This window comes from Engystomops pustulosus, chromosome 11, assembly GCF_040894005.1.
Source record: "Engystomops pustulosus chromosome 11, aEngPut4.maternal, whole genome shotgun sequence".
Lineage (NCBI taxonomy): Eukaryota > Metazoa > Chordata > Amphibia > Anura > Leptodactylidae > Engystomops > Engystomops pustulosus.
Genome location: NC_092421.1, coordinates 17,064,937 through 17,080,370, shown reverse-complemented (window position 1 = coordinate 17,080,370; position 15,434 = coordinate 17,064,937). Strand labels below are relative to the sequence as shown.

The following is a 15,434-nucleotide window of genomic DNA, read 5'->3' as shown; positions in this document are numbered from 1 at the left end:
CATGAACGCAAAGAGAGGAGAACAAGTGAGTAATAGTGTTATTTGATTTCTTAATGAAATACACTTTAAAGGAAACCTACCATTGCTCGCATGATGAAATCACACGAGCTAACCACCCGGTAGGCTATTTAATACTGATGCCGGCACATACTTTAGTTTCGCTAAAAAAATGATTAACTTACAACTAAATAGCCCTCTGGTGCTACCCCTACGTCATCTTTAGGGATGACTTCCGATGTTTAAATATTCACACCTCCTTCATTGTACCCGTCCTCCTTCAGGTGCCGAGAGCCGTGACGTCACCAAGCTCAATACATGATGTGTTGGATTGTTTATTGACTACAAATGCTGTAGCTACAGAGTGGTGCAAGTTAACCAACTACGCATGGACAATTGATATCTATTAGTTATGTATCATGCTACAAACTAATTACAGTGAGTATAGAGATAAGTCTTCCACATTACAAGTTATAAAAGTTCATATCAGTCTTAAAAAGTCATATGTTTGCTGGAAAAACTAATACAGATTTACACTAGGACGCCACAGCTTTGATTGATATTACTACAGTTTACCAGAATTTTTAAATTATAGTGATGCAAGTAAGTCAGTAAATTTGCTCTTCCACATTTATTATGGTATGTTACATGTAACATAACAGAAATTATTCTACTAGCTGATTATTGGGTTTTCTCAAAACAATGGTCTTTGCACTAATAATAAAAATAGTAATAATAATAATTCCTTTATTTATGGTATATAGCGCACACAGATTACGTTGCACAGAGCTTGCCAAATCAGTCCCTGTCTTCATGGGGCTCACAATTTATTCCACCTAAAAAATGTTTTTGGATTGTGGGAGGAAACCAGAGGACCCGGAGGAAACCCAAGCAAACACAGAGAGAATGTACAAACTCTTTGCGGATGTTGATATAGGAGTCTAAGGTCAAATTAGCTTTTGCTAACTAGCTTCAACTTTGTGAGAACGAAAGGTGTGAAAAAAATGGCAAAGCTTACTCAGAACCCTGACCAATACCCTTTACAACTCAAGAGTGCAGGTCAGATAGTGTCTGACCAATTATATATTTTGGATACAAGGACAAAAATTTCTACAGACACATTTTCAAAATATTATAGAAGCTCTCCCCAAAATAGTAGAATCAATTTTAGCTGCAGAAGAGGGATCGCCTTCATATCAATGCCAATGGATTTAGAGTCCACGTTAAAGGAAACCTACCATGAGGAATCTACCATCAGAGGTATATCTGATGGTAGATTCCACCTGCCTGCCTCTGTCCTAATCTCTAATTTAATAGTCCTGGAAAATAACCTAACTTGTTAAAAAAATTACATATTACTGAAATAAAGTTAACTGCAGAGGTTGCTGGGGTGTGTACTAGCCTGGCCGAGGTTTGGGAGCGAAGGCTAGTACATGCCCCAGTGGCCTCTGCAGTTAAATATATAACTAAAACCGGTAATTACTCACCGGTAATTGTGTTTCCTTGAACCACGACAGCACCCAACCAGAGAGAGGGATCCGCCCCCAGGGACAGGAAATCCAGATCTTTTTAAGCACGGCCCGTCCTTCCTCCTTCAGTGGATTACAGAGACTGTATGGGACTCAATGTTTGATTATTTCCGACCATCGGACACCTCCATACGTATATATGTGAACCCCCCACCAAGGTTATGTTAAGCACCCTGTGCCACATACACCCACCGAAACAAAGATGTGAGGGGAGAATTAAAATAAAGGGTGGGAATACCCTGGGTGCTGTCGTGGTTCAAGGAAACACAATTACCGGTGAGTAATTACCGGTTTCCCCCTCTCACCACGACAGCACCCAACCAGAGAGAATAACATAGAAAGCTTGGGAGGGATCACCGAAGATAACACTCTTCACCTAAATGTCAATTCATGTGCACCCGCCACATCCAGTCTATAGTGCTTATAAAAAGTGTGCGGAGAAGACCAGGTGGCAGCCTGGCAGATCTGACCTACTGACACCTCCTTAAACTCTGCCCAAGAGGAGGAAACTGCCCTGGTGGAGTGTGCCTTCAACCCTTCTGGTACAGGTAGCATTGCTGCCTCGTAAGCTGAACTAATGGCAAGCTTAATCCATCTAGAAATAGTTTTAGCTGAGGCCTTCTTCCCCTTGTTCCTTCCTCCAAAAAGAACAAATAGGCTATCTGCTTTCCTCCATTCTTCAGCCCTGGCTAAGTAAATCTCGATAGCTCTTCTGACATCTAATTTACTAAACTGTCTTTCCTTATCCGTAGAGGGATTATTACAAAAGGAAGGAAGCCTGATTTCTTGTGACCTGTGAAATCTTGAAGCTACCTTAGGCAAAAAGGCCGGGTCTGTTGTAAGAACAACCATATCCTCAAAAAACCTTGTAAAAGGAGCTCTACAGGATAGTGCAGAAATTTCTCCTACCCTACAGGCTGAAGTAATTGCCACTAGGAAAACTACCTTCAATGTTAACCATTTTGGGGGGCAGGATTCTAATGGCTCAAATGGTTCCTTAAGCAAAAAATTCAGGACCAAAGTGAGGTCCCAAGGAGGAACTGTAGTATGCTTAAAGGGAATCATCCGAGATGCAGCTTTTATAAATCTGGCTATCCAAGGATGAGAAGCTAAGGAAGAGTCAAACAGGGCGCTAAGGGCTGACACCTGGACTTTAAGGGTAGCTGGCTTCAACCCCTTGTCTAACCCAGCCTGTAAAAAATCTAGAATTCTGGCTATGTTCGGACGATCTAGATTTATCTGATTCGGACTACAGAAATCCGAAAAGACCCTCCAAATCTTAAAATAAATCCTAGAGGTAACTACTTTCCTGCTTCCCTGTAGGGTTGTAATTACCTTATCAGATAGGCCTTTTTTCCTCAGGATGCACCTTTCAAATTCCAGGCCGTCAGATGGAGGTTTGCTATCTGTGGGTGGAATACTGGACCCTGGGAGAGAAGATCCTGCCTCTCCGGGAGGACCAAGGATCTGACACTGAGAGTTCCCTCAGTATTGAGAACCAAGCTCTCCTGGGCCAGAAGGGTGCTATCAGGATAACCCTGGCCTGATCTTCCCTTATCTTCTTCAGGACTTTCGGAAGGATAGCCAGGGGAGGAAAGGCATAAGAGAGGTTGAAATTCCATGTTGTTGAAAAGGCGTCCAGGGTCACGAGATAATCTTTCGGGTTTAGAGAACAGAAACGATTGACCCGCTTGTTCTTCCTGGTGGCAAATAGGTCTATCTGCGGCCGACCCCACAGTCTCGATATCATGTGGAAGACATCCTGGTGGAGGGACCATTCTCCTTGTCTCAGGTGATGACGGCTCAGAAAATCTGCTTCTAGATTTTCTTTCCCCTTTATGTGTACTGCCGAGAGTGATCTTACTTGGGCACCCCATCCCCAGGTACTTGCGTCCGTTATCAAGGACAGTGGTTTCTCCTCCTTCCAAGATCTTCCTCTCTGGAAGGTTTCCCCCTTTGTCCACCACTCCAAGGAATTCAATACCTCCTGTGAAAGAGGAATTTTTTGGTCTAAGGTGGCCTGATCCCCATCCCAGGCATTCAGCATGTATAGCTGCAGAGGTCGTGCATGGAACATTGCCCAAGGCACCACCGGTATGGCTGCTGTGAGGAGACCCAGAACCTTCATTACTTCCCTTATTGAAGGAGAACTGTTCCTGCATAAGCTCTCTACTGAAGCTGTTAATTTCTGTATCCTTTCGGGGGGAAGGAAAGATCTTTGGATCATGGAATCTAACTGAATCCCCAGGAATATTATTACTCTGGAAGGTGTAAGGGAAGATTTCTTCCAATTCACCAACCATCCCAGACGGTGAAGGGTCTCCAGAACCATCTTTATCTGATCTGCTAGATCCTCTGATGATCTTCCTACCAGCAGGAAATCGTCGATATATGGTACAAAAATCCCCTGATGTTTCCTGATGTACGCTGCCACCTCTGATATCAACTTTGTGAATACCCTTGGAGCTATAGCTATTCCAAAGGGCATGGCCGAGAACTGGAGGTGAGAGAGGATGCCATCCAGTACCACTGCCACTCTCAGATATTTTTGGTAATCCGGATGAATGGGGACATGGTAATATGCGTCCGCCAAGTCTATAGAGGCCATGTAGCAGTTGTGAAAAAGCAAATTTATCGTTGACTTTATGGACTCCATCTTGAATCTTTCTACTTGTGGATATTGATTCAGAGGTTTTAGGTTTATTATAGTCTGAAGGGAACCATCTGGCTTTTTTACGAAGAATAGGGTTGAGTAGAACCCTTCCCCTTGTTCCTGAAGTGGAACTCTTCTGAGTACTTTCTTCTGAAGTAAGGACTTTACTTCTGATACTAAAGCTTGTTGGGTCTCCAGACCCGCCACAGATGTTATCCTGAAGCGCTGTGGGGGAAAAGACAGAAAAGGTAATTTTAGGCTGTCCTGGATGATTCCCAGGATCCAGCGACTCCCTGAGATCTAATCCCATTCCTCCCTGAACAGGGAGAGTCTTCCCCCCACAGGTCCTCTGGCATCATTGTTGATTAGGACGTTTGTTGGGGTCTGAAGGGCGCGAGAACATGAAACCCTTAGTTCTTCTGGAAGGTCTCCATGTATCCTTCTTGTCTCCAGATCTTTGAGGTGACTTGAATCTTCTTGGGGGACGAAAAAACTTCCCTGGCGGTTTTGTATTAGGAAAACCTTTTTTCCCATCCGCTGCTTTCTCCAGGATCTTATCCAATGTGGATCCAAAAAGGAATTCTCCTTCACAAGGAATATTACATAGGTGACTTTTTGATGACAAGTCTCCTGATCAGTTCTTGAGCCACAGGGCTCTCCTGGCTGAATTAGACAATGCTGCTGACCTTGCTGATAATCTAAGAGCATCTACCGATGCGTCCGCTAGGAAGGCTGAGGCCTTTTGTGCCGTAGTGACCTCCGTAACCAGCTGTGATCTTGGAACACCCGACTTGATCTTCTCTTCCAGCTGGGTAAGCCACATAAACAGACACACAAGTAGCCGCGATGTTTGGCTTGAATGTTCCTGCTGACGCTTCCCAGGAACGTCTCAGAAAAGTGTCAGCTTTCTTATCCATAGGGTCTTTTAAAACCCTGGAATCCTCCACTGGAAGAGCCACTTTCCTAGAGACTTTGGATATAGCCACATCCACCTTGGGCGCTCTGTCCCAAGTCTCTGTATCTTTCCCTGCGAAGGGATATTTTCTCTTCATGGCTCTTGGGAAAAAAACTTTCTTTTCTGATTTCTTCCATTCTGCTCTGATAAGGGAGGAAATGTTATTATGGATGGGAAAGACTCTCTTTTTCCGCTCCCCTAATCCCTGGAACATAATGTCTGTAACTGAGCGTTCCTCCTTCTGGTCCTCTAGCTCCATAGTATCCCTGACCAGCTTTATCAAATGTTCCGTATCTTCTGCTGGGAACAAGGGTCTACCCGATCTATCTTCTTCCTCAGAGCCTGATGATAGATCCTCTGGGCTAGAGCTTGAGTTGTCTGATACTCTAGAGGTGCCGGGGGAACTCTGAGATCTAAGGGATTTTTTCATCCCCTGCATCGAACTACGCACTTCCTGTTGGATAAAGGCACGCATAGATTCAAACAGAGACGACTGCTCCTGATCTACCATACGCTGTATACATTGATCACAGTTAGGTTTCGGATGCGAGTCCGGCAGGTCATCTCCACAAATCCTACAAACACGATTTTTAGATTTAGTGGCAGTTTTCCCCCTACGCGTCTCTTCCCTCTAATAAAAAATCACATAAGAGACTTATCACAACCAGTTTAAAGGCTTAGTAAGGCCCCACTTACCATCCAGCGGACTATCCCACTAAACCATAATTACCGTAGCGGTGTCCACTGAATCTCTACCACCGTCGTTGGAACTCATACCGCCTGGTGGAGAGTAAGCTGATTATTCAGGTCCTCTGACCAAGAAACAGCAGCAGACAAGCTGGATGCAAATCCTGTAGCCGGCTGCCAGTGTGGAATACACACAGGACTCCTGTGTGGGACCAGAATTTCAAATCTCCCGCCTGGTGATGTCATCAGGGTGCGCGCTATCATTTTCCTTGCCCCAATTCCTGTCTCCACAGGAAGTGGGGCGGATGCCATCTTGGTTTTTCGGCCTGCACCAAACGAAGCGTGCGATCCCCCGGCCTCAACACCGGACATTCCCTCCACACCTGCAGACTGTCGCTGCGACCCGCAGCTTCCATCGCACCACCCCGCCGCGTCTTCTACACCCTCCGGTAAGCGCTTGGCGGGGGACATGCACGGCCACCGCGGGGTACCTGGGACTCCCATTCCCCCTCTCGCCACGCAACGGAGCCTCACTGAAGCTCCCTGGATCCCCGTCAGGGACAGGAAAACCACTGAAGGAGGAAGGACGGGCCGCGCTTAAAAAGATCTGGATTTCCTGTCCCTGGGGGCGGATCCCTCTCTCTGGTTGGGTGCTGTCGTGGTGAGAGGGGGAAATAAAGTTTTTAACAAGTTAGGTTAGGTTAGGTTCCAGGATTATTAAATTACAGATTAGAGCAGAGACAGGCAGGAGAAATCTACCATTATAGCTACTTCTGATGGTAGCTTCCTCATGATAGAAACTGAGGCTTAAAGGAAACCTATGAATATTATTCTATTGAATACATATCTGAACCAAAAACAAATGATAAAAGCTAAACAACTATGAACAGTTGGGTATCTTACCTTACAGATAGGTTGAAGACTTTTTGAGGATCTCCATTCTGTATTAAATAAGTAATTGGATCTCCTTCTCTGTCTGTAGCCTTAAATACAAAATTATCATAAATGACCATTAAAGGGCATCATCAATAACCATTACATTTGTAATATTTTTCATATTTTTCTACAGCAAACATAATTTTTTCTACAGCAAACATGAATTAACATTTATGTTTGCTGTAGAAAAATGTGTAGAAATAAAATACTTTAAAAAAACATTAATAAAAATTGTCTCTTGATCCAATATTTTATGACACAGGAACACACAAATAGGGGTCCCGCTGTGACCATATTAGATCAAAAGCCATATGGATATGGATTAGCAGTATCTATTTTAGCATATTTCCTATCAATTTTATCACTAAATTAATTTGGTTATGTTTTATCTTGCCCGCTTTCCCACTTGCCTAAATCATTTTACAAAACAAAAAGTCGCACATACCCTGAATGGTACCGATGAAAATTATAGCTCATCATGCAGAAAATAAAGATTTGCTCAGTCAATGAAAAAATATACATTATATATGTTTGCTGAAAACATACTGAAGCTTATTTACTAAGGGCCCGCGGACCGCACTTTTGTCGGATATTCCATCGTTTTTGGGTTTTAGCATCTAGGACAGGTATTTAGAAGGGGATCTTGGTACACGCGATCGGATATGCATGTAACAGAAATCGGGGTGTGGGCCATAGGGCGATCCGACTGATTCGGACTGAGCGGGGGATTTAACTTTAAAATTGTGTCGCAAAAGACAATGCACTTACATGCACCAGGAAGAAGATGCAGGAAATCGAGCGCACAATCTAAGTCAATCGCGACACAATGCATTCCAGTCGGACATTCCGGATCGGGGAACGTGCCAGGGGCTGGTAAGTAAATGTGCCCCACTGAATAAATTGCTTTAACCAACACGTTTAACTTCTAATAAGATGACTAGAGTAAATCAAAATTTGGAAAGTCATGAAGGTTCTGAATAGAATAATTGATTTTCAACAATAGTTTGTGTCGACTGCTACCTATGCACCCCTATAACTACAACATTTTTTTCCCGATTTATCTTGTCTTTATGTTGCACGGCTATTTATCTCACTGACTTGTGAACTTGAAAAACTGCAATAAAAATCCTTTTAAGTTAACTATATAGCAGCAGAAAACATCTTCATTGTCAAGGATGAAAATGCATTCTTTTGTTTGAAAGAAAAAAAAAAATAGAAGTTAAAATACCTGAAGATTTAGAAGAATCGCTCCTATACGCATCGCTTCGCTGACTTCAAGGTTGTACATCAATTGTGCAAAGCGTGGAGGACTTTGATTGTTTGGCGGAAGAACCTCAATGTAAACAGTTGTAATGGAGCTCCTGTATCCAACAACGGAAATAAAAGAAAAACAAACATTTCATTTGTATAATTGTTTTAGAGGTAGAAAAAGCCTTGCAGAAAAAAAAAAAAAAAAAAAAGAAACGTGATTGTCAGTTTGAAGGACTTTAAGCAATTTCCTATTGAATAAAGCTTTTAATTGTGTTCCTTCCATATTTGTCTTCTATATATTCCATTCAGATAATAATAATAATAATAATAATAATAATAATAATAATAATAATAATAATATAGCTCCAAGGCAGTGTTCACATCTACAATGGGCATTCCATTAGATTTCATTGCAGATTTTATCAAAAACATCAGAAAGCCATGAAGGAACTCGATGGACCCAAATGTTGTCAAATACACATCATAAAGGGCTGTTGCTATTTACCATGTGATACATCTGGTCCCATGAAAGAGCCCAGACCAGAGCCATTTAAAATCTTATGCGTTTCAGAAACAGTGTTCAACCTCTATATTTCAAAAATCTTTAGAAAGGATGTCCATACCTTCTTTGTGCTAGAGGAGCGTTGTCAGAAGCTTTTACTGTAAGGGCAAACAAATCCCCCACATTCAGGGTGACTCCTGGAGTAATGGTGATGACTCCTGTACTGCTACCAATGACAAACTTCCCCTGTGCTCCAGCTAGGATTTCATATGTAATCTGACCATTGGCGCCTTCATCTGCATCAACAGCTGTAAGCTGAGGATAAAACAAAAAGAAAAAAAAGTTTTAAGGTATGGATTTACAGGGGGTTTTTGTTAAAAAGAAGTACTTACCTCCTTGTTCCAGAACTGTTCTCATTTCAGTATTTACCTGATCCCTGCTGGTCCTTAAAGGGAACCTACCACCACAAATCTCAAATCTACCTATAAAGGTAGATCGGGTGGTAGGTGGATCAATGGGACGTGAGGATAGCCCTTTAAAAGGGCTAATCCTCATGTCCCCGCACTTTTTTAGTAACTTTTATTTGACTTTTATGCAAATTTTATCATGCGACTACTGGGGCGTGGAGTAGCCGCATCTGAGATTACATGGCGCGGCTACTCCACGCTCCGGTAGCCTCTTTTCTACTCCTACTCACCATCTTCGGCGCGCAGCTGCTCGTAGCTGGGCGCCCTCGGCCGACGATCATGCAGTCTGCGCATGCGCAGAACAGCAGGCCCGCGCCTGCGCGGTCACTTCTCCGAAGCCGGGGCTGCACAGGCGCGGGCCTGCTACGAGCAGCTGCACGCCGAAGATGGTGAGTAGGAGGAGAAAAGAGGCTACCGGGGCGTGGAGTAGCCGCGCCATGTAACCTCAGATGCGGCTACTCCACGCCCCAGTAGCCGCATAATAAAATTTGTACACAGTATCAGAACTCAGAGGATGGGTTCATTCGGTCTGCTCTCAGTTGTGCAGCTTAATTACCTTTGAAGGAATTCAAAGGTCCGGCAAGAGATTCTGTATACATGCTGGCCCACATGTATACGGATTACAAATTTATATCGCCATTTCTCTATTTATAGCCTCAAACTCAGTGAATTAAGATCCATTGAATCCTTGGGTTGCCACTTATATTATACGGTAATCTGCTATTGTTCACAGCTAAAGACTATAGGTCAGTTTAATAGGTGGCTTAATGTTGACCACTATTCTATTGTAACAATGTGATCAAATTTGAGCAAGGAGAACATCTACATTTTTTTTTCTGGCTTATGAAACATTTAACATACATTTTTTACCACTTTCGACCGAAACATGGGTTAAAAAACTTTTTTTAAATTAGTCCTATTCTATATGTTTTAAGACAGATAGAGAATTTGTGAATTGGAGGCAGGACCTGATACTACAGGTAGAGATCTGATTCTAATAAGTAAAGCAACATTAACTCATGGTACATCTGACTCACTATTGAATAATCTATAAATACAATAAATGAAATTGATGATTTCACTAGATGGAAGATTTACGTTAGATTTATCTCTTAACCATTTCAGAGTTATCTGTGCTAATTAAAAATTAAAAGAATAACAATAAGTATATGCACAGACATTCCCTTAGATTTCCCATGCTGCATTTCACATGTTGATCTGTTGTTTTGTATAAAAAAAAAAAAAGTCAAAACCTTTGTTTCATACAAAAACAAAACACATTAATAATAAAGAAATGATATTGACCATCGTGTGGTAGTAATTTTTAAAGCGGGTCAAAAGGATCCATAGTTGTTTTTATATAATGGAATTTATAACTACATTTATAACTACAATGGATGCTCAGCTAAGAAGAGTTCTGGAAATGTTTTCAGCAAAAATACTTTCTCGTGAAAGATAAAATTAAGGATGTGATATAAATTTCCATTCAAATTCCATACAATTCCTTTTTACAAGATCAAAGTCATAATATTTACATATTTGCACGAACAAAGAATGAAAGGATTACACAAAACATTTTTGTGATGCAAAATTAGGAGTGGTCAAAAACACAGAACACACATGTACGTGTCCTTATAGAGGGAAGGCATAATGAAAGACACTGCACCCGTTTTGTGTCTTCAACTACTCCTGGTTTTGCCTCACAATTTGTTATGAGTAAACCAAGAAAGCTATTGTCTACTTTACAACAAGCATTGCACTACTACTAGGTTTTCACTTGTCATTGGTTACTATTGGCTGACTCTGGGCATAATATTATTTACATATCCTTTGTTTGATAGCGGCTATAGGTGTTGTCGGCTACCTATTACAGGCCTTTTTGCACACTTGCCCACCTTGAAAGGTTGGATATCATTACGAGTGATTGTACTTCGGCGGTCACCGTTCGGCATGGTCACCTTTATGTATGATTTGTATATTATGTTTTTTAAATGTATGTCTTTGGATTGGTTCGTCTTGTTAAATAACTTTAATAAACTTTGACGTTTTGTGTACTACATTCACCTATTAGCCATTCCTTCGTGCATTTCTGTTCTCTTCTGTATTTCATTGTATTCCCTTGATGCACGGGCTATGTTTATATTTCGGCTGTGCTTACCAGATTTTTTTTCCTCTATCGAGTAAACCAAGACTGCAATATTAGGGTCTGTGGCAAATATATTTGGGAATTGTCCCTGAACCTGGACTTCAACCATTTGTGGTTTGGCAATCAGCTCAACCAATCGCTAGTAATACCCAGGATCGGTCTAGGCCCTATCCACGGGTGTTAACTTTGGTAAAGTCATCAGCAGGATCTGAATACAGGCAGCTCACGCGCCACCATTTTTTTCAAGAATCAAAGCTCATCAAAGTCACGAGGAGTGATGAACCTCTATATGATGGTTGCTATTTTTTGACAGTAAAGTAGAGATGAATTGAGCTTCATTCACAAGACTTGAGTCCAATATTTATTCTGCTCTAAACTCTTGAGCTGCCTTACACTGAAGCGATATCCTCTTGTGCCATACTTTAAAATCAGCTAGGAAAAGTATAGTCACTGCCGAATGACGAGCTGAATATCTCTCCTGGATCAAATGTATCTTTGTGCAAACTTTTTTTTTTTGAACAATAAATGTTTAATTACATAAAAATGATTGCTGAATAATTTAATTTGCATTACACACATATGTACTTTTATTGAGCTTCCGTGCTGTTTTTTGGCAGACGTACGGCTAAATTATCAAAGTAAGTGAGACATCTGTACCACTTTCCGGAGCGAATACTGTACATTTTATGTGTGAAAGATACTAAATTAGCACATTATATCAAGTTGCTCTTAATACTAATCTGTGTGTAATAAGACAATTTAAACATATCAATTACAAAAAGTAGGAATTAACATAATGAAGTAAATCATCTTCTACAGCTCCCATGCAGATCAATCTGTTTCTATGGCAACAAGCAAAATCAAACCCTGAAAAGCCATGTAGTCATGTGATCTCTGATAAGTTTTCTACACTCAACCAATGAAAAATATTAAGCAATCGTAGCATAAAATAGGAGTAGATAACAGTGGAGTGCAGGACCTATATGTTTGTGGTTACCATAACGTTCTAATGGGGGGATGGGTAGGAATTTCTATTTTGGTAAGCATTTTCACATGTGTCGAGCTTCCACACTACACACTACAACATGAACTGACTCACTTGAGAGAAAGTGACTGTGAGGAACCTAACACGTGCCTGTTAACCACTGTAGGTGCTGGACAACAGTAGACATCAACAGAAATATGCTAGTGATGGGAAACATAGCCCCTTATAACATAGTCAATACAAGTATAGGCTATGATGCATTAGGGTATTAGTGGTTATAGGCAAGGAGGCAAAAGTTATTAAATGGGTATTCTGAGAATATGAACATCTGATACAGATACTCATAATGCTATACATAAATATATACAGGGGGTCCCCTACTTAAGGACACACGACTTACAGACGACCCCTAGTTAAAGATGGACCTCTCTGCCCCCTGTGACCTCTGGTGAAGCTCTCTGGATGTTACTATAGTCCCAGACTGCAATGATCAGCTGTAAGGAGTCTGTAATTAAGCTTTATTGATAATCCCATTACAGCAAAAAAATGTTGAACCTCCAATTGTCACTGGGGCCAAAAAAAATTGTGTCTGGATCTACAAATATAAAATATACAGTTTTGACTTGCATACAACTTAAGAACAAACCTATGGACCCTATCTCATACGTAACCTGGGGTCTGCCTGTACAATAAAACTCAATGTCATTAATCACAAAATGGAAATTAAATAGTTTTATTTTAGGATTTACTAAATGTTATGGTCTTTCTAAAGTAGGCAGAGTTATCTCCAAGATGGTCATCATCTACAACTACAATTCCATGATCCTTGAGTTCTTAGTAATAGCTCCTCCCTCTACTCCCAGCCATGATCTTAACTGACAGTCCTGTTCTGTTACTATAGTAATGATGTGTGTAACTGCCATCACTACACATAACCTCACTTAGATAACATCTCACCACAACACTGGCCACACTGGATGCACTGCAACCAACTGACTACAGCCAAACATAGTGATGATCACATGACCTTCCCAGGCAGGTGCACGACATAAGATGTGAACACGTGAACAGCGGCCATCTTTTGTCCAGTGTCTCCTCCACAGAGCCAAAGTCACAGGGCTGATTAATTATTTATTATAATGTATGTCCACAACATTTGTCTGCTAAGGGGAACAAAATTTAAAATCACAACTAAAATCATAACATATTAGCTTGTATTTTAAGTACTCATTTGAATATACATTATTCTTAAGATATGATAGATGGATAAAAATATACAGACATATAAATATGCAACATGAAGGGGAATATCCATAAACAACAATGTTAACAAGACTCCTCAAAAATGTGTCATAGTGCTCTTATTAGAAGTTAAACTGTTTTGTTTATAATGTATTATAAAGCTAACAACCAGCATGTTAGTCTCTGTCTCCAGCAGGAACTAACACTGTCAGGCCTCAGGGCCTTCCCTAGGCTACTGACTGCTATGGCAACACATCTGCTTCCCCAAATTTGGCGTAGGAGTAACATCGTAGGATGCTGAAGTCAGTACTGCAAGCACCACAATATATCTTATGGTACCATACTCTAATAAGCACATTCCCCCCCCCCCCCCCGATTATTTATTTCTCTTCTATTTGTATCTTTAGTTTTTAGATTATTAGAAATAAATGTTTTTATGTAAGTAATTATCTTGTAAACACTAATAAATAAGTAAATGCATCTAGATTGAGAGCAAAATGCATTATTTTCTGCTCTACATAATTCTAGTTTTTTTGCATACCATGAGATTCATTGACCACTGTGCCCAGCACAACACATGTGGTATTTTCTCTTACGTTATCCAATGGAGGCCACTAAAGAACAGACTACATTGCATGACTGACCATTGCAAACTCCTTAGTTCACACAAACGAGTTTAATCAATCTAACTTGCTGCGTGTGCACGCTTCAATGACCTGCCCGAAACGATGATCTGCAAGAACTGAACTTGACAAGTCAGTTCAGTTGCGGCTGCTCGGCCTTCGTTCCAGTAATTTGAGCCAGCAAAAGCAGCGAGATTGATTGACCTTGGCCTTACCCTGGAATGTGATCACAGCTTTCTCCCATGTTCATCCAAGCCTCATACCAATATACAATGCAGGATCATTTAAAATAAATATTAATATAAGAAAAATAAATATTATTTTCCTATTGCATAAACAAAAAAGTCAAGTAACAGTCTAATCGTCATTCTGAGCAAAAAAAACGTAAAAGTATTTTGCCTCTGGGTCCTCATTTAGTACCTTTTTTGGCCCATAGCAACCACCGTTTCCAACTCTCAAAAAAACTACAATTAGCAAGATGGAGGGGCGGGACCTGACTCCTGTTGCCTCATCACAAGTGCATGCTGCCGACCAATGACACCATATCTATCATCCATCCATCCATCTATCCACTGTATTTATCTATTCATCCATCCATCTACTGTATCCATCCATCTATTCATCTATCTATCTATGTATACCCTATCTATCTCCCATGTATCTATGTACATCCTATCTATCTATGTATCTAGGTTCAGTGAAGAGGCAGCACTCCTTGTAGTGGTGAAAGGGGTGAAGCTTTATGCCAAAAGCTTTACCCCTTTCACCACTACAAGGAGTGCTGCCTCTTCACTGAACCTATATTGGAGACCCTGGCCAAGGGTCTGCACCCACCGCTAGCTGTGCTGCTCTGGATCCTCTACTTTTTATCTATGTATCTATCCATCTATCTACCGACCAACTATGTAAAAGTTCAGCACAACACATGAGGGGACAGCTTGAAGACTTGGAGAGTCTCTCCTGCCATTTCCTGCTGTGGAGTGTGAGGTGATTGGGAAGGGGGATTGTGATTGCGCTGCAGTTTGTGTCTGTGTGGATAAACACAAGTGTGGGGAAAGCTGAGGGAGAGATAAGAGTATTTGTTTGGTTACTACAATAGTTAGGGCTCGCTGCAAAGAGAGATAGGTGTGTCTCTACTTCAGTAGTCAGCAGCTCAGTGAAGACGGAATGTGCCTTGCAACAGCAATCTAAGGAGTCACTAACAACAGGGGAAAGGCTGCAGAATACAAGAGGAAGGAGCAAGATTTGTGTAACAAATCCAATTGCAAAATGGCTTAAAATTAACTGCCCTACAACATATCAAAAGTTTTTTTTTAAATGACAATTGCCCTTTCAGGTTGCCAATAAATTTGACTTGTCCTATCCTTTCCTCCAGTATGTCAGATTTTATAAAATGACCTGCTCTTACAATACTCTTAGCTCAATATTGGCATCTGTGTGACAGCCATATGTATGTGTGCT

The 15,434-nt window shown here is 41.1% G+C and overlaps 1 protein-coding gene across 1 annotated transcript in view; it reads right to left on the bottom strand.

Annotated features, from left to right (window-relative positions):
• The window catches only part of PCDH15 (protocadherin related 15), a 934,666-nt gene that overhangs the window by 326,975 nt on the left and 592,257 nt on the right, over positions 1–15,434 (bottom strand). The window contains exons 15-17 of the mRNA XM_072131129.1: positions 8,632–8,825; positions 7,986–8,118; positions 6,725–6,804 (exon numbers count right to left, since the gene is read on the bottom strand). Coding sequence (XP_071987230.1) covers positions 6,725–6,804; positions 7,986–8,118; positions 8,632–8,825 — 407 coding nt within the window. The remainder of the gene's footprint in view (positions 1–6,724; positions 6,805–7,985; positions 8,119–8,631; positions 8,826–15,434) is intronic.